General features: G+C 31.5%; 1 protein-coding gene across 1 annotated transcript in view; it reads right to left on the bottom strand.

The window, feature by feature from the left end:
- LOC123657385 overlaps nt 1–21,815 on the bottom strand; it is a 217,165-nt gene that overhangs the window by 125,748 nt on the left and 69,602 nt on the right. The window contains exon 3 of the mRNA XM_045592938.1: nt 12,367–12,571. Coding sequence (XP_045448894.1) covers nt 12,367–12,571 — 205 coding nt within the window. The remainder of the gene's footprint in view (nt 1–12,366; nt 12,572–21,815) is intronic.

Below are 21,815 nucleotides of genomic sequence, written 5' to 3'. Positions count from 1 at the left end.
CTGCTCTTTTTTAATTGTATTTTTGAAAAATTTGCTATTACTAATTTTATTGACTACTGCAGCAATGTATCATCATAATTGTATTATAAATATTTTTGTTTAAGACTGTTATTGACCGATATTAATGAATACAAATAAATCCACGATTCATATTACTTACATAATATGCGGCGTTGGTGATAAAACTTGCAAAAAAATTTAATTTAGAAATGAATAATAATAATAAAAAAACGATTTAACGTCCTAAAAATATAAAATCTTAGAAAAGTCAAAGAAATGCATATTACAAACGTATATAAGTATATATATTTCAATGATTTAATGTTTTCTTATTGTACGTCTAGCTACTTTAATTTCTGTCTGTAACCGTTCCTTTTTGGGTGTGCTGGAAGAAATCTCTTACAGGGATAAGAAATGACAAATATACTATGTATATAATTTTGTACGTATAAAAAATTGTTAAAATAAATTATTAAATAAAAATAAACGAAATGATAGATAGATGGATCACGAACATTTGTTTCCCTTTGTAGAATACATTGAAAGTTGAACACTGATTACTATAGAGGCCTTTTATCCCGAAATTCGTCCGGGATCAGCACTTACAATCTATGAGATGTTCGTGTCGAGAAATTTATTTTCCTTAATAAAATATGCATTCAACAAAAAAAGTTGAACATATGCATGTCGATGGTAAACATATTTTATTTTTTTATTTAATATTCTTATCTACTTAAAGTGTAAATATTTACATTAAAAAAATAATAATGATATATATTATATGCACTTTTCAGTAAACTAAAGTTTCAAATGAAAAAAAACCCTGGAAAAAACCTCAAGTTGATTAAATATATTATCATTTCCCAAAGGACGGGGTGAATGGAAAAATCTCCATTCTTTCTCTTATAAACCGTGATCCTGAGCATAATAGTTGAAGTGAATTTAGAGACAAAGCTGAAAAACATTTTTTTTTCCAAATTTATTATGGAACTCTGAATTAAACATTAGTTTCGAAACAATTTAACAAAACGTAATCAAAATATTACCACAATTATATAAGGTTACAGATTTGTATTTTTAGGTCAATTCGCTTATTTACGAAAAGTAATCGTGTTAAAACGATAAAATTATACTCACATATTGGCTACTAATCTTGAATTATGTCAAAAAATAAAAAAGGGTATCAAATTATAAGTTTTCGTGTATGATCGGACTATGAGAGAATCAAGGATCATGTAACTAATTATGTATGTTTTGAGTTGTACCATTTTAACAGGTTGGGTATAAGAGGTAAAAAATGGAGACTTAGATAATTGTTGCAGTTAGTGTACAATGTACAGCTATCAGTTTCAATTAATAATAGTTAGACATAACTTGTAACATACACACAAAGAAGTCCAAGATGGAAACTAGATGCGTATGTCATAGGTAATAGTTAACTGATAAACTACATATTTATCGATAAATACACACATAAAAAAAAAACTTGTATTACATCCACATTGAGAGGGGTAATCGAACCAACCACCCTCGCAGCAGAAAGCAGTGTCACTGTGAATAACGCCAACGGGTAAGTCAAAATAACATGTTAATAGCTACTTTTACTTTTAGACGAATAGCTTGCTTTTAAAGGATACGGTTGGAAATTAAATGAAGGATTCAAGGAAAAAGACTCATTTGGGAATCGTTTGGGCTTAAATCGATATCAAATCCAAATATGAAATAATCCAAATATAGCCTTAAAGCGCAGGTAAAAAAAGTTGAAAAAGAAGCCTTTGTAAAGATCACTCACTAAATTGTCGCCAGCTTATTTATTAAGGAGATAAAATTTACTTGCCCTTGCCCTTGGCTGAGCGTGAATTGAAGGCAATTTTAAATTTCGTTTGAAATGTCTTTCAGGCACTCTTGATTTTAACGTTATAATTACAAGCGATCTTTCAAGGGCCAAGGTCGATGATACAGTAATGACATATTGAAGAACTTGTTCTTTGAAAACGGAAATAGAAAAAGAAAGATAAAACCCAAATTAAAGAGATGCGTAGTTTTTGCAAAATATGTCGCAGCAATAGATAGTAAGTGCCTGTATTTAGTCACTTATGTAATGGTAGATAGTTATCATACCATCAAAATGAATTTTTTTTAGAAACAAGTACGTTTTAAAGGATTTATAAATCACCATTTTTTAGCGACTTTAAAAAAAGAGGAGGTTCTCAATACTATTATATTTTTTTATGTATGTTAACTTTGGACTGGGTGGACCGATTCCGATGATTTTTTAATCGAGAGGTCGTGCGTGTCATGTGGTCTCATTTAAATTTAATTGCTATCTAACTTTTCGGGTTATATCTAATAATGCGTATTTACTTGACTATCTTTTCGTCAACTTTGTATTATACCGCATAACTTTTCACTGGGTGTAGGTAGCAATTTTATAGTATAATGTAAACAATAACTTTGTTGAGTTTATTACCGATTCTTTATAGATTCTGATAGTAGCTTCACAAAAAGTATAATTAAACAATTGAAAATATTATATTGTACCAAGTCAGTTAAAAATTCAGTCATAAAAGTTAGTCAACACATGGAAGACTGCTCACAATTGAAAACACAATTGAAAACGCTCAATGAAACACTCATTTCTTACTTCAAATCTATAGTTATTCATTCATAATACACACTTTTAACTACATTGAATAAGTTATTACACTAATCACTTATACGTCATACGAGTAAACATAGTAGACGAACATAAGTAACAAACTCCACAACACACCTACGATTTTTCAGGGTTTCTCTTTATTTCTCTAGAATGCCATCATCAGATCCTAGTTTCCTTATCATGGTACCATAATTGGGGTATATCTCTTTCCAACAAAAAGCGAATCATAAAAATCGGTTCACAAACGACGAAGTCATCTGCGAACACACATAAAAATATAAACGGTCTAATTGAGAACCCTCCTCCTCTTTGATGTCGGTTAAAAACACACAAACAATATAATTATAACTTTTACCGTAAAATTTTAAAGTTTATATCTCTACTTGTTCCAAAGTTCATCAAATAACATATTTGTGAATGAAAAACAACAAAGAAACAAACAAAAGGTAGGCAAGTATAATCCATTAGGGAAACAAAATAAAACTTAAATATGAAATAATTATGATTTAATTAAAATAGAGACATGTTTTATTATATTTACCCTATCTTTGACACTTAATATAAAATACTCGTATAACGCTTTATCATTAACTACTGTAAGTTATTTAATAAAACAAAATAATGTAATGATGTACGTTTTCTTTATAGAGCACGCTTATTTTGCAATTTTAAGTTTCTCAAAGTGTAACGAGTTCGTGTTTTCAATTATTTTAAAGACCATCTTCTTCCAGAATACCTTCGTCTGATGTTCGCTACTGTAGCGCCCTTTTATTAAAATGCAACTTTGGTATAAAAGTGTACATGCTTTGTTTAAAATATGCCATCTTATTTCAAGATATAAAAATATAGACGATCTAATAAAATATAAAAATACATAAATAGCAATTTGTACATAATCAATGCAACATTTTTAACCGACTTCAAAAAAAGGAGGAGGTTCTCAATTCGACTGTATTTTTTTTTTTTATGTATGTTACATCAGAACTTTTGACCGGGTAGACCGATTTCGACAAATTTTGTTTTAATCGAAAGGTGGTGTGTGCCAATTGGTCCCATTTAAATTTATTTGAGATCTAACAACTACTTTTCGAGTTATATCTAATAATGCGTTTTTACTTGACGCTTTTTTCGTCGACCTACGTTGTATTATACCGCATAACTTTCTACTGGATGTACCGATTTTGATAATTCTTTTTTTGTTGGAAAGGAGATATCCCTAGTTAGGTACCGTGATAAGGAAACCAGGATCTGATGATGGGATCCCAGAGAAATCGAGGGAAACTCTCGAAAATCCGGAATAACTTTTTACTGGGTGTACCGATTTTAATAATTTTTAATTTAATCGAAAGCTGATGTTTGTCATGTGGTCATATAAATTTTATTGAGATCTGATAACTACTTTTTGAGTAATCTTTGATAATGCGTAGTTACTCGACTATATTTTCGTCGATCTACGTTGTATTACTCTTCGATGTAATTGAAGTCGGTTTTTTTTTCGTTTGCGAGCAAACACAATTATTATTTCTATACTTATTGTTCATAGTATACATATCAATACAAATAAATAAAATTGGAGTGTCCGTTTGTAATATTAAAATAATGGATATATGCCGTGTATGTAGCGTATATGTATACATATGTGTTTAAAAAAAATTGGTGTAGAGCGTTACGTTTTACTAAAAAAGATGATTGTGATCGAATGTGATTACGTACACGACCATGAAAACGAAAGCCGCATATAACGGATAAACTGCTTTCTACTAGACTGATTATAATGTTATTTTATAGATTTTAAAACCTGTAAACCCGTTAAATCCGTTCTAACTAAATAGAAAGAAAAAAAAAGTAATAAAAATAGTTTATTTCAGATTCTTGCATCCATAGAATTTTAGTGTGTTGGTAAAAATATTTACTTATAAACTATGGTAGTTATTGTTAGTAGAATTAAGAATATTCAGTTTGTTTGACTCGTCATTCAGAATGCTGTTGCTGATGGTTCTCATATGACGCAGCGCTAAAAGCGCATTCTGTTTTTTACTAATTCAGCAATAAATAGGGTGTACTCTATTGAACTTCCAATAATTTAATCACACTTGGTATAAAAAAATATTTTATTATTATGAACTCTATGTCTTTTGGCACCATGGAGAGTTACTTACCAAAGTGAATGAAAGGCAAAGACTTTGCACTATACGCACCAAAAAGTCCAGATTTTGTTGCTTAAGGCGGATGTAAATTAAGTTTATAATACACATATTCTCTCTCAGTCAAACACACACACACACACACACAGACACAACAAACACACACACATACAGAACCATATACATTACATGATATACATGAATATTTTATTTTGTTAACAATACTTTGCTCTGTACACTTCACGTCTAATTTGTACTTTAATTACAAATACATTTTTTATACCACCTTAATTGTAAAAGTGTGAATTGTACCTTAATTTGTTACCAATAAAATACTTTTTTTTAATCATTCAAAATAATACATTACCTACCTATGTATTCTTACAAAACATAGGTTTGTTTAAAATTTCTCTGTCATCATTCCGTAAAATTTCTATTTAATTTACGAAGTCGATGTACCACAGTTAAATGTAACACGGTCGTCTAACGGCCGAACCCAATATTCAGTCTATTTCTGGTTATGTCCTACTAGAGACAGAAACATCTATCTATCATTCATTTTACTGACCCAATAAACTTGTCGACGATAGGCAATCTTATCCTTCAAAGCTATCTATCGACGAGAGGGAGGATAGCTTACCAGGGATAACAGTTCGTATGAAAATGACAGTTTAAGCGTCCCAATAATAATAGTTCTATCTGTCAGTAACGTCGGTTATCTTTAGTAACAACAATATCCGATCTATAGTTTTCGGGAGATAACTAAGATTTATTAATTGCAAAAGTGTTTTCTTTGTTTAAAATAAAATTAATTTCGAGTCAAAAATAATGGCAGACTCAAGTTCAAGTAGCAGTTCAAGTGATATTGCTCTTTTGCAACAATTAATTGAATAAAAATAATAAGTTTCTTGTGAAATAATACTTACTTTACTCATCTTGTGAATAAAACAAACAATTTGGTGAGTCATTATATAATTTGCAATGATTTGTATAATTTGAATTTTGATTTGTAAAAAAATTATACAAATTCAAACGAAACGACGATTCAATAAAGCGTAATGGCCTCGTAGCGTCTTTTCTTGTCGTGTTAAAACGTTCCGTTACTAGATTTACCATGCACTCCATATTAAAATAATATCACTTATTATAAATTAAAAAGTCTGTGTAAAAATTAATTTGTCCATATTTTTATAAAACAAGATTACTTTACTATGAATAAAATTTGTATGACAAATTTAAATACTACAAAATATCTGTGTAACATAACCGAGGCCGTCTGTGACGCTGCGTATACTGGAATGTGAGGGAGAGCTCAGGTAGCCGGTCTATCTACAGCTAACTGGAGATAGTAGTCCCCTATGCGAATTATTGGGACAACTACAAAGGATAGATAGTTAGTTATTAGCAGTCGATGATAACTACCTATCTCTATCTTTAGATTGAATATTGGGTTCGGCCGTAAATCAGCAGTTCTCAAAGTAATATTATAACCTCCATGGTTGATGTTGATCTGCAAGGAGTCAATTAAGGTACCTAAATTATATTGGGGCACAAATAATATACGGCCATGTGATAATAAAATCGTTCAAACAGAGAAAATTGTAAAAAAAAACTCTTATAATCGTTTATTAATATTTTTTACTATCGTACCCACAATATTAAAAAAAATATACATGTTGTATCACTTCAGCCTACCGCAGTTCACGGCTGGACATAGGCTTCCCCAAATTCGCGCCAGACATTATAGCGGGACTCATGTATTTTGCCCATAGTCACCACGCTGGACGGATGGGTTGGTGACCGGCAGGACTGGCTTTGTCGCACCAAAGACGCTGCCGCCCCTCTTTTTCCTCTGTATTTGGAAGTCAGTAGTTGGATGGTTACCCCACCATCGGTCGGCTTTATAAGTCCCAAAGTGGCATTGGAACTGTTTTATCCCTTACTTGCCGCTTACGACGCCCACGGGAAGAGAATGGGTGGCTATATTCTTTACTGCCGTTACCACACAGCATACATGTTGTAATATCTACGAATTTAAAGTGTCTCCTCCGAAGAAAATGAATCAAGCTATTAGCTCTGTCAGGGAAACGTTTTTGATGTTTACTTTAAATAAAGAGTCTTTAAGCATCGCAATAGATTTTGTTAAAATAAATAAATATTTACAACATACACACACAATCGTCAGTTCCTAAAGTAAGCAACTTAATGCTTGTGTTATAGGTAATAGCCGACTGGTATAGCTACATTTTTTTTTTCGATAAACTACATATACATAATATATACAACCAGACTCGGTGTGAGAATCGAACCCACAACACCCGGAGCAGATAGCAGGGCCACCGGACCATGGGGGTCGGGATATGATCTCTTAAAATGAAATTAATGTTTGAGAGCCTATGGTTCTTTAATGTTCGTAGCAGTAAGTTTGATGTAGAGGTATGCGGCTGCACGTCAATGATTTTACACCGATCATAACCAGTTCCATCAATCATTTATATCCGTCGGATATTCGCTCAGAAGCGTTGACTGATCAACATTCAGAAGTAATGTTTGGTTTGTTTTGTTAATTTCCCCGCTGCCATATTTAGTAAATTCTTAAATGAGCCTTTTAACAGACAGTCCCGTGGTTAGTTTTTTTCATCTATACTAATATTACAAAGAGGAAAGATTTGATTGTTTGTTTGCATTGAGTAGGCTCTGAAACTATTGAATCGTTTTGAAAAATTCTTTCACTGTTGGGAAGCTACACTATCCGCGGGTAACATAGGCTATATTATATTTTAAAAAAATTAGGGAAAAAATTATTTTAAAATTTTTGTTAAATACTTGTGCGCAGCCGGGTTGCTAGTTTTTTAATATCTTGGAAAAGAAATGAAGATTTTTTTTTTTTAATGTATTAAATGTTATTGAGTCCATTTTAAATAAGACCAAGGGATTGTGCGTAAAATTGAGGGACAAAATTAGTAATTAGTACATGTATTATTCATTTAAAAAATAAACTTCTCTAACATTGTCAGTAAAATTACATTAGACTTTAAATATCATAAAAATGTTTTTTTTTTTTTGTAAGATTTGAGCTTGAGATTTTTGAGGTTTCACCAGTGAAATGTTTTTGAGGACTATTTGTTAAGCAATATAATAATGTTTATGATGTATTAAATTTATTTTAATGGATATTGTACGATAGAATTGTATACATTTGGTGATTATCTTTTTACGTTAAATACAAATTATAAAATAAATTTATATATACTCGTATATTTTTCAAATTATTTTGACCTGACACAGTGAGTTGACATGCTTAAAGCAAACCGCCCAAATATAATTAAATGTTTCTTATTATTATATTCTTTATCTTTATAAAGAGCTATAATATTTTATATTTTCATTGAATGAAAGCAGCATTAGTAAAAAACAAATTAAAAATAAATAGGTGGAAAATGCAATATGCAATGTAATATAATATATAATATAATAAAATATGCAATCCATAAAATACCTGAGATTTTTCTTTAGAATAAAATAATACAAACAAAAGGTTTTTAATATGATTTTCTCATACGAATCAATAAGTATGTATTAGGATTTGTCCCCGTTAACTTAAGAAAAGGTGGCTTAAAGCGACAAAATTGCTTTCATGACATTTCACCTGAGGAATGTTGCGAAGATTGAATATGAAATTTCATCATTGGATTGGTAATATGACCCCTAGTGAAATCGAAATTTTCCATTATTTAAAATGTTATGCAAATATTATTTCGTAGTCTAACTTACTTTTGACCTTCAAAGGTACTTTTTACGAACTAAGATCAAGCCTGCAGTTGTGAAGATTTTCCACAAGAAGTGTTATTATGTATACAAATTCAATTGATGCACATCACATACGTCTCCAGCATTCGAAAACTACATACTATATTAGGGCTCAAGATCAAAATCAAAACAAAAATTATTTTTATAGGCTCCAAAAGTACATTTTAATCATTATTTTACAAATGAATGTTATATTTTTCTTAATTAATGAATTATAGTTTGAAGTAAAGGTACCGCCGATTTGATAAATTTATTTTCTGGCAATTGTGAAATTTTCTGTGGGATTTTATCATGCATAGGTATAGCTGTATATATAAAGCAAAACTTATATTAATTATGACTAATTTGTTAGAATCTATTAGTTTAACTGAGGTAGGGCCCAGCAAGTAATATCCTGCTCAAAATCTGGAGCAGCCCAACTGGAGAAATACCTCGACCTTACAGTAAATCATAGCCAAATAATACTGCACGTAAGCAGGGTTGTGATCTTGTGGTGAGTAAGGTGACCAGAGTTCCTGGGGGATTAGGGGTAGGGTCGGCAACGTGTTTACGATGCTTCTGGTATTAGAGCCGTACGCTTGTTTGTCGACCTACTTGTATGTAAAAAAAAAAAATATCCTTTTCAGGAGTCGCTTTGACATGTAAGTATAACTTTGATATCTTGGTGAAGTACAAAATTAAAACTTTTTGGGAAAAATCAAGGCAAGTGAAGTCAATATAGATGTGCCGAATAAACTGTCGTTACATAGAAATACGAGTAGTTTTAAATGCTTGTATGAAGGTTTAATGATATTTAGTCCTTATCCATTGTTAGAGTTCAGGTCTACTCTAGCTGCGGAAGGATAGTCATTGCAAGATTGAATCTTGCCTTATTTGTTGGGAGAAGACTTTAAGTAGTTGGATTACGTAGGTAAACCCTATATAATTAAGTATTAATTCTATCATATAACGTATGTCATATAACAAATTTTTATTATTATTTTGAATTGTACTTCAGGTTACTATATTTAAATAAAGACTAAAAATAAACAAGTGATAATTCTATTTCGTAAGATTTTAATACTTTACTTTTTTAATATATTTACATGATCCAGTTGGTCATAACAGTTTTAAATTTTTAAAGCAATCTGTGAAATTGTTGTTTTGCTTTGTTTGGATTTTTTTAGAAAAAGGCAATTAGGATAAATTTAATGTCTCTGTATTTTTTTATTTATAAAAAAGGTTTTATGTTTTAATTTACAACAAAATATTTAAAAAAAAATCACATTCCGTTGAAATTCTATAAAATATTCATTTTCTTCTTTTTATTTAATAAAATAAGTGTTTCACTTACTTGCATTAATATATAAAATTCTACGAGGCATAAATTTCCTGGTTTATACCTAACCAGATAATTACATAACGATGTAACTAGTTCAAGGGTATATACATATTTATGTAGTTCGTATCTAGTTCCTAACTCACGCCAGGTCGTTTAAGTCCCAATTAAAACGTGGACGTTCTCAGAGAGATTAGCCTACGTGTCTTCAGCACTGCTGTTTAATTCATGTCCTTTCACTTAATGTTATTTTTTTAATCTACATTATAAACTAAAACTTAATACCAATACCCTTTTTTTTTCATTTAAGTGGTCGAAATATTTAAAAGTTCTTCAATTTTTGAGCGATGTTGTTCATTACATTAATTTGGACAGAAATTAGTTAAACAGTTTTTAATATCATATCAAAAAATCGATCGTTCTAGCGGGGATCGAATCTGCATCTCCGACTGACCGTGTCGGTGCTTTAGCGAATTAAGCTATGGAACGATGTACCCACTAGATTGAAAGTTTTGATATGATAATTTTAAATACGGTTCTAAGTGACCGTGGCGCCGTCTATAGTGAGTTATTTAAATATGGCCGTCGCGGGTTCGATTCCCGCTCACAACAGATATTTGTATGTGCCATATAGATGTTTGTCGTAGTCTGGGCGTTTGTGCTTGTGTATTGTGTGTGTTTTCGGACCCCCAACACAGGAGAAAATCCTACTAGAGGCCGTGTGAAGCGTTTATTTATTATTATTTATAATTACGTGTGTGCCCTATATATTACGTTGCGTCAATGTTTCGGCAAATTAAGTCAATACGTCCAAAATATATAGTATCAATGAACCAGTAGCTATGTAACTGCATTGCTTACATATTTGCTTCTAACTAGATGCGATCGTCAGTTTTTTTTTTGTCTATTATTTTCTTCAGCTTTTTTTACATCATTATTTCATTGAAATAAATGGTTTCCCGTGTTTTTGTTGCCCTCAAAAAAAAAAATAGTATTTGTTAATGCTCTACTATCTTATAGATATAAAGCTGTAGATTTATTTTAAATACATTTTAAATATTATATAAATATCTACACACGGTCATCTGTTCTTAAAGTATGCTTGTGTACCTTGTGTAATAGGTTATAGGTAACAGCCGACTGGTATAGCTTCATCTTTTTTTCGATAAAAATACATATATAAATAATAATATATATATTATTACACCCAGACTCGGGGTGGGAATCGAACCCACAACCCCGAAAGCAGAGTCACAACAAACTGCGCCAATGGGATAGTCATATATTTCTTTGTATATTCAAGCTATTAGTTCTAAGGCAGACCAGAATAATATATTAGAGATATTAAATACGTTTTTCTGTTGAAGTACGTATTTTTTATAAAAAAACTTTTATCAAGATTAAACAAAGTTCTTTCGAAAGATTTGTTAACGGTGTCTTTAGAGTTTAGATTATATAACCAAATTGGAAGCCTAGACTTTACGAGATTTTGTAAGGGACATTTTTTACCTGTGACAAATTTCTTTGAGTGACAGGTATTTTATTTGCTCAAGTCTTTGCTGTTCTAAAAGGTCACGCTAAAGAAAATTGTAAACATCATAAGCTGACATACAACTTGTTTTCAACCGACTTCCAAAAAAAGGAGGAGGTTTTCAATTTAATTGTATTTTTTTACGTATGTTACGTCAGAACTTTTGATTAGGTCGACCGATTTCGAGGATTTTTTAATCGAAAGGTGTTGCGTGTCATGTGATTCTATTTAAATTTAATTGAGATCTGACAAATACTTTCAATGCCAATTGTCAATTGTTACTTTAATAATAATTGCGATTGAAATCAGGTTTAAGTTGTTGTTTAGTTGTGGTCTGAGTTAGTCTTTTGCGTTAAATGTGTCGAGAATTAATAATAAATAATTTAGTATAATATCAAGATAACGATCGATGGGCAGGTGCCTAACACAATTGAAGATTCAATTGCAGCCGTCAATAAGTGTCAGTTAATTTATTAGGTCAGTTAATTTATTAGGTCAGTTAAATTATTATGACGAAAATTTACTTACTAGTCACTTCAAATACACTCGAAAATGGTTAATAAGGCTTGTCAATAAATCCTGTCATTGTGTACAAGATTGTATAAGCGATAAAAATATTTTTGTTTTTTTACTTTCTTTGTTAGATATTTAGCAGTCAGAGACTGTGTTAGCGATATCTAATTTTTGATACCAGTTCTTGCTTTCACGGTCCTCGCACGTTTATTCAACACACTTTATCTTATTTTTGTACCTATATCCAGTCACTCACCAGGTAGATTCACGTTTATCGTCTTCTTTATTAAGACTATTATCTAAAATATTTAATTTATAAGGCATCATTGACACAATTGTATTGTTATCATTAACTTAGTATAAATCAATAGTAACTTGACCACAAACTTACCTAAGCACAAGTCCATCACCCCTGTCCTCACTAGCGATGCTCGACCTCGGCGAACTGCCAAGTCGGCTACTGGCCGACTTGCGTCTAAGTTCATGAGGATCTGGTTCGTCCTTGTTGATGAAGGAGATACGAGGCGTGTGAGCTTTTAGACCGCATACTTTATGAGTAGACACTCCCCGACAGAGAAGCTGACTCTGGGTTATTTCTGAAACAATATTACATTTAGAACTGTAAAAAGGCTGTTTGGTTGATTAGAATCGAATAACAAAGGATTTAATTTATAGAAATAGGCTGCTAGCAGTAGAGATAGTGACAGAATTGATCATAGAGTTACGTAAAGATGTAGAAAAGGTAATTACAATTATTAAATTAAATTACAATTAAGTAATTACAATTATTGGTAATATTTTGTTCTAAACTAGTACACAAACTGTTTGATTTATAGAGTTTTAAAACAGGTTTAAACAAAAACATATAACAAGAACTAGCAAAAAAAAAGTGAATCGGATTCACGTTTTTCTATTCTTGTTACGCTCAAATACGCATCGATTTAAAAATTCCTTGGTTTTTACAGTTTAACTAAATTTTGGTGGCATGATATTGTATGTCCAAAAGACAATCAGATTGTAACTTTTATCTTCGGTGAGCAGCAAACATAAGCATGGCTATATAGCGACAAGATACACTTTAAATATTAAATAATATGTCAAATTAATGACCCTGTCCTACGTTGTCAGCTTAATTTATTTACGCTTGACGTGTTGCTCGCATTATGTCGCTTCTCATACTCTTTCGATGGTCACAACTGAAATCTTCAGTCGAAATCTAAATATGTACCTTCAAAAACGTAGTTTAATTTTATCAGCCAAGTATAATATAGTTTTCAATTGAATCATTTTTTTTTATAAATCGGAAGCGACTAGCAAATACGTGACCTAGAGGCTTTACAAAATATATGTATTAAGAATCAAATTTGAGGAGTCTTTGAGAGGACTTAGCAAGGAAGCGAAAATATCATAGGAGAGTTTCCTAATCACCTTGAAATTTATTCAGATCGTAAAATATTGAAACTGTCTTTAAAATTTAGGACGTTTTTATCGGATGTCGATATTAATATTTCTGTGAAATACGGAATATTTATATAGTATTTAAGCATCAAATGTAAATTAAAATTAGTTGTGGATTTAATACTATATTGCATTCATTTTCTACCTTCCGTAAAAGTAATAATAATTAATATAATCACAGGGCCATACGGAACGCCCAAATAGAACGAAAATTTTAGCTTATAAATTAACACCAACAACAACAGCCGCAAATAAATATATTTACTAAGAGTTAGACCACATGATTTATGAATTATTTTTCGATTTTTGTGTTATTTTTTGGCAGTGGTTAAGTTCAAGCAAGTTCAGATAAAACTGAATGCGTTTATAGTAAATCAGATAAAAAATAATATTTTAAATATTATTGACGCCTGTGTAGGAGAAGGATTGGAGCTTAATCTACTACGCTGCTCCCCTGCACTGCTATGAGTAACGATCGCTATCAGGCGAATACGATAACAACAACAAATCCTTCTCCTACATGAAGAGTGGCCCAGCAGTGGGCTGTTACAGGCTGAATTATAACGACCTTGATTTATTCAGACCAATTTGCGATAACATTTATCGTATTAAAATAGCACACCATCTATACAAATAAATAAAATTGAAGGTTCTCTTTGTAATATTAAAATAACCGCTTTTTACTAAATGTATATGGATATGGATACACAGTACTTATACCAAAATAGCATTTTTTACAATTTTTGTCTGTCTGTCTATCTGTCTGTTTGTTCCAGCTAATCTCTGAAACGGCTGGGCTGATTTTGACGGGACTTTTACAAGCAGATAGCAGCTGATATAAGAAGGAGTAACTTAGACTACTTTTATTAGACTACGTTATATAAAATTCAAAGCAATAACTAAGTATTATCATGCCATATTAAATAGACGTTAAATAAAACATAAAATCAATCTCTCTTCTTGATAGGAAGAACGAAATTTGTAATATCCAAAGGGCGCGTAATATAAAAATTCTTGGTAAATTTTTGTGCTTTCCTGAGGCGTTAGTCGGTATTCGGTAAATATTTGTCGATGGCTGCCGTGCGAAGGCTTCTTTTTTATAAAGAATATTGTGTCTATTTTTCGTTTCCATCCGTCAGTTTACTTCATTAGGAGTTGGATGATTACTTACTAGATAAATAAATTAACATCTACTATCATAGGATAAATTCAACCCAAACGTAAAGAAAAGATGTTTAATTTTTTACTTCCTACTATTATTTTACACTCTCCTGTATACCTCTCATTCATCTACAGAAGTTCAAATACATTTTTGAACTTATTGTAGATGACGATTGATTTAAATGAATACAATTATCATATATTAATTAAATTGATTGATTGATTGTTGACCGAAGCAAGAGTTAACTGTAATTTTGTTTATATAACTTTATTTTACGTGTTCTCCGAGTCACGAAGGTGCCTAATGGCTTAGGTTAAATTTAAAGAGATTGCCACAAAAATAATATAATAATAAATGTATAAATATAATAGCTTGTATATAATATAAGTAAGAAATAACGAAGTATTTACTTTTTTATTCATACTCGTGTCTAGGGAGATAAATTATCACTACAAATGAACTGTTAGACAACCGAAGAACGCTTCCAAGAGGAGTTCATTAGGTTAATGTGCGAAAATGAAGCTTTTCCGATTTCATTATGAACGACTTGCTCCAAGCCCGTAAACATTGGGTGCCATATTTCAGTAATTCTTCTTTCTATTTCGCAAATGAAACGTTGGATTTTCTCTCGGTACCTAATACGAGTGCTAGTTGACGCGAAACACGTGAAACGAATCATTATTAACGATCGAATGAAAATCGATGAGAATCCCATTTATAAAACTAACCATTTGTCACGTTTTTTGGTTGAAGTTATTGAAAATGTAGAAGTGAAAAGGATTTTTAGTTCCGATTTGTGAGTGAAATGGATTTGTGATGTTTGATTTCTGCTAGTGCTAACAGAATACTGTTACATTGCCCAAAATTTGTGCAAAATAGTTTATTAGAAAAGGTTTTACAAAGTCTTTTGAATTTATTCTTACAATGCTTCCAAATATTTTGTCACTTGATTTATAATATATTTCATACGGGTTTATTCAAGATAGACTATAAGTGAAATCATGTGATTTTTTTATTCCACATGTATTTTTGGGATGTATTTACGCTAATTACATATTTAACTTACACACACACACACACTAACTTACAAGATTTTTATAAAAGAAAGTTATAAAAATAAAATGGCGTTACGAAGTTCAAAGTTTGCAAGGGGATGAATAAAAATATAGTAACATATATTTATAATATGTAATATAATACGTAATTATATGTACATAACTGTCTATACCAAATAGTAATATTACCGACTCCAAGTTCAATTTATGAAGTTAAGCGATCAATGAATAACTGAATTTCGAATTTGTCAGATGCATTGACACATTAAATTGAGACGTGTTCGATTTTGCTTCTACATGATTAGACATGTTTCCTGTATTTCAAAGTAAGATTAAAGGCGGATTTATATTTGAATGACATATCGTGTCGTGTCGCATCAGAACAGAATCGGTAGCATACATTTTATATGACAACGTTTACATTTATGTGTTGTGTCATGTCGTGATGGCTTCTGATGTGTCGCATCAGAACCGATCTCGATTCGCGTCAGATAAGCGGGTTGCGGGGGGTGCTAAAACGGCGTCATCACGACACGTCAGATTAATGTGAACAGTGTATAATTGCGGCGTAAATTGTAAAATAATAGTTTGTTTGGCTCTTAAAAATGGATGACTTAATTGAAGTTGTACGACAATATAATGTTATTTATTATTAAAACATAAACAATATAATATATAATATATTTCTCTATTGATCGGATGAATCCGAAATCTCTTTCCTTTTCTTTCTTTTTTTAAAAGAGTTGCGAGCATTAAAAATTGAATATCTTCTTCAAAATCCATCTCGTAGAGCTTTTAAAGCTGTTGGTACCTGTTTCACCTTATATGATAGACCTGATAGCGATTACTACTCATAGTATGGAATATATCCGGTAACCCGCTGTGAAGTAGCCTCGTAGATTAAGCTACGACCCTTCGCCTACATGGAAAAAAGTTCTATGCCCAATCGTGGGATGTAACAGGTAGAATTAATCAATCAACATGAGTAGGTACTTCTCTAGTAGTCAGTCAGTCAGTTCAGCCTATTGCAGTCAAATGCTGGACATAGGCCTCCCCAAGTAGTAGTATACAAAAATAAAATATACAAATTAAGGAATTCAGCGTGTTTTTAATGTCCAAAAAAAATCTAATCCTCTAATTCCAGGTACACCAATAGGACGTATGAAAGCCAATCGAAACTATTGGAATAGAGTAGAAAGTTGGTTGATAAAGGTAACTCTCGAAATTGGCGAAACAAGTAAAGTGACTATATATCATAATGCTTCAAAGAACATAGAGTTACAACGTTTGGAAATAAGTTGCAGTAACTATGAAACTTATTTTAAGTCGAGATATTAATGAATATATTAGTATTACGTTATAAGGATTACTGAGAATACGCAATAAAATTAGACGGGAAGAAACAGGAGAGAGCAGAGAAGGAATGAATATGTTGGAAGATATCCAATGTCTTCTGTAATGTTTGTACAGGGCATACAGATATTTTTCGCGATCGAGTGTTTGTTTGTGTTACGTGTGTTTTCAGATAACGCCCAGTGAGATTCCTTAACACATCGTGTGTGAAATGAACATGCCTCGGAGAGCACGTCAAGCCGTCTGTCCCGGTTGTTATCATAAGTACCTAATAGCGATCTTTACTAATAGAAGGGAACATATCCTCCAACCTGCAGTTGAGCAACGTGGTGGATTAAGCTCTAATACTTCTCCTACATGGAGAAAGAGACCTTTGCCTAGCCGTGGGATGTTGTAGGCTGAATGCGATTGAAATGAACTTTATATAGTGTTAACCGTTTTTATAGTTTACAATTACTGAAGTTATTGAAATCTTCATCATTCATAGGAAATGTAGGCTATAAAACATCAAGTAGAAGTAGAAGTATAACAGTAATCTTATCAATTTAATTTTTACATAAGCTTTCGAGCAAAGATGTTACCTTCAAGTAGATTGTTTTTAAGCAAAATTTCTTTTATATTAAATATGCATGGGTCTACAGTCATTTAGAATACATATTTATAATCTAATTTATCCCCGCCTCGTTGCGTTCATGTTAATGCTAAGAAATGTCGCGAGCAAGGGCGTCGCTTCAGATAATGACTTGAAACTTAACGTGTGATTAAATATTTAAACGTATGCTTTTCATGTGTTCATTGAAAATTTTGCCACATCGTACTTGATTTCTGCTAAAATATAAATGGATTTAAATAATATATACTTTTATGATTATTGGATATAACGTTCGATGCTTTTTTAGCAGATTACCTTTTTTATGATTCTTTTCCTGAACTTGTAAGGTAGGCATGATGTTTTATGGCCTATAACTTTTGTCAATAAACATACTAGCTTTAGCAATTTTTTTTTTTAAATATTGGATCCATCGTCCTTCATATTGTTAGGAAATAAGTTAGTACATTTGCATACCATCTAAGTGAAATATACGCTGATATGAGTTACTATGCCAATGGATCGTTTGTGTATATCTATACACCCAACTCTCTCCAACTTGATATTACTTCTCCCAAAGAATATTTCCAGCTGGTACTGCAATCTTCTATGGGTCTTCTTTTCCAATCAAGGCACCATGTGCTAGACTCTTGCAGATTAGGCCTGGTTCTAATTACAGTCTGTATGTTACAAGCCACAAACCCGTATTTTGCCTTTTTTGCAGACAATGAAAAAATAGTCAAAACTTAAGAGTTTTGTTGTAACAAGAGAACAAAAATTGAATGTAGTAGACGTATGTAGACGATTGATGTCTGGTTGTATGAAGTCAGGTGACCAATAATAGTGTATTTAAGTGTAAATTACGAACCGATAACGATACCTGTTGTCAAATACTAAATTTTGTGTCAGCGATATAAGTTTATTTCATATTTTATCAAATTCAAGTTATAATCGTTTGATACTCTCGATCCCGCAGTCAAACTGCTTAAACAATTTTTCCAAACTTGGTTCAAACTTTTTTATGTCCCTGATAAAGCATCACGCAAATTTACTCTCGTAAAACCCCGATCCCGTGAGAATTTCGAGAAATAAAGAAATAGGTGTGTATGTAGTGTGATGCAACCGGATATGTAGTTTCTGTGTGAAAAAGTAGAAAACATCTAGTGAATTCAACCATACAACCAACGATTTCCAAAAACTTTTGCATTTAAAACGCTGGTAGAATATGGAAAGTTAAAAGTCCGAAATGCCTTAGAAGATAATTCACACTAAATGAAGTTACGTCAATGCATGTAGACCTACATAGCAACTGGAGTAGCCATTAGTTGAACCGAGTACGTGGATAAAATTCAATGCATCATAATATATGGAGACATATCGTTAAATTTGTGCTGACAACGATAAAAAACTGAATTTCAAAACAGGTTTAGTGTAAAAGTTACATTTTTTTGTATGGAGACAGTTTTTTTTTTGTATAGTGATCTCAATAAATTCTGTCCTAACGTAACCAATATTATTATTTATAAATTTACCTTGTTTAACAAACATTAATATTTCTTGGTAATGAAATATCAACTTTGGAATACACTTCAAAACTTATTAATATGCGTTAGTTGCAATTTTCAATAAGTAGATTCATTTTCAATCGAGGACTTTAACCATACCTAGGGTTTATTAGCAATTTTAAAATCTAATACCACGACCTATAATCTATTTTGAAACATGGACTTTAAGAACACATTTTCGAGAAAAGAATCGACGCAACATATTTTTCTTACTCAAACTCTTTTTTTTACTCGCTTCAGCCTGTAATATACCAGTACTGGGCATAGGTCTCTTTCCTCGTGTAGGAGAAGGAACAGAGCTTAATCCACCACGCTGTTCCGATGCGGGTTGGCGAATATATTCTCTACTATGAATAACGATCGCTATTAGGTGTACATGATAAAAACCGGGACCGGCAGCTTAACGTGCTCTCCGAGGCACGGTGGGGAGACCCACAAGGAATGCACAAACACCCAGATTACGGTAAAAACCTGTATGGCCAATACAAATGTTTCTCGTGTGCGGGGATCGAACCCGCAACCGGCAGCGCAACCGGCACAATCCATTGCTGTGATCGTTGCGCCAATATGGCGTCAAGCGTATTTTTACTCAAACTCATACTAAAATTCCTTTTCACGGAGAATTTTATTTTATATATGAGAAAAAATCAAACAATGTTAATCGTTGCATAACTAACGATAATGTTTAATGTAACAAAAATATTTTTACACACCTTTCTATCCAAAATTTCCTTTAAGGTACATATACTGACAAGTCTTTATGATGAAATAAAATACAGACAGGAAAGTTTTGTATTTCTGCAGAAGATTCAATATATTTAAGAATATCCATCCACCAATGTAAAGTGGAGCTAAATCTTTTTCCTTGATGGGAAAACCATTTTAACGAATCGCGGATACTTAGACAAACGATTTCCGACGTTTCACCTCAAAATAAAATAGGACCTTTTGCACTCTTCCTACACAATTTTTTTACATAATTATATCCTCTGTTCTATAAACTTGTAATTTGCAATGTAAATGTAAAATTAAAATAGTCCATTTCTATAGAAACTAATTTACTAACGTTCAAAGCAAGAAATTATTTCAATGACCAACGTTCAATTTGTAGAAGCCTCAGTCGTTCTCTACCAATATGTTACGAGCCGTAAGTCACAGTATACGGCGTGTGTAATTACGGGTCAATAAACACTGCAGTAACTGCAACGTGTTACTTAAACATTACTGTTAATGGTATTGGAAAATTACAAATGGTAAAGATATAAGGTTACAGATTATCTACACGTGTATTTGAACTAAGTATTGTATACGAAATTTCATAGAATCGCTAAAAAAGAAAAAAGTCCTTTCTAGTAGCTACTTCTTAAATTCTAGTACTATAGTAGTACTGTAGCAGTAGCAAGTACTTTTCAAACTTTTTTAGTTCAATCTTAAAAATAAAGTGCTAGTACTTTTTTACTCAAACACAGCGAATAAATATATTGAAACTAATTTACATTTTCAGAAATATTAGCAACATTTGTAATGAAATGCCACGGCACGATTTTACGAAAATTTACGATTACACGATTTATTTTTTCTGTTTAAAATTAGTATATGTGTCGACTTAATTTCTTTTATTTTTGTTGTTATGGACAAATTCAAAAATACTTTACTTTTTAAACATTTTTTCCCCAGTAGAATTTTGAATTATCAGTGATTGACATATTTCGATGGGAAAAAGCGGAACAGCTAAAATCTAGTAAATCACGTAGACAAAAAGGCGGGCGGAAAGCTATCCCTTCTAATATTATATATGTGAATGTAAGTTTGTTCGTTACGCTTTCACGCGAAAACTAGTTAACCGATCATCATGAAACTTTGTACACATATTCTTGCACGTATCAGAAGTAAGATAGGATACTTTTTACTAAAAAAAAAAATTCAATGCAAGCGAAGCCGCGGGTAAAAGCTAGTTAAGATGTAAATATGAATGTTACGAGATATAGTCAAACTTAATGTTGTAGTGTTGTACTTGGAGTCAATTAGCTACTACAATATCTTAATTGAATCGTAAATTATTAATGTCGGCGCTCAGATTGCAATTATGTTGTACCTTAAGGGGTAGAAGAAGAAGAAGAAGAAGAAGAAATATACTTTATTGTGCATATTACATAACATACATCTTTAAAAATAAAATTTGCAAAACAATACTATGCACAAAGGCGGTCTTATCGCTAGGTAAGCGATTTACACAAAATAAACAATTAAATACACAAATAAATACATACCCATTACATTATATATATAATATATAAATAAATAGTATATATTATAAATATATAAACAGTTAAATACACAAATAAATACATACCCATTACATTATGCTTTATCGTAAAATATATACACAAATAAATACATACCTATTACATTAATTATGAAGTAGATAATAGTTAATCATAAATATAATATTGAATAATTATCGACAGCACATTTACGAATAACTACGAGTAAACTTACTAACACAGACCAGCTTTTCACTAACAATTTAGGTAAAAATCTTTTAGTAGCTTCTTAAATGATGTAAGAGTTTTAGCCTCCCTAATAGTTTTAGGCAAAGCATTCCACAGAACTATTGACTGCACTGTAAAAGAGCAATTGTAGAAAGCAGTATGATGG

The sequence above is a fragment of the Melitaea cinxia genome, chromosome 10 (assembly GCF_905220565.1).
Source record: "Melitaea cinxia chromosome 10, ilMelCinx1.1, whole genome shotgun sequence".
In the NCBI taxonomy this organism is placed as follows: Eukaryota; Metazoa; Arthropoda; class Insecta; order Lepidoptera; family Nymphalidae; genus Melitaea; species Melitaea cinxia.
The sequence above is the reverse complement of the archived record's forward strand: the minus strand, read 5'-3'. Positions and strand labels throughout refer to the sequence as shown.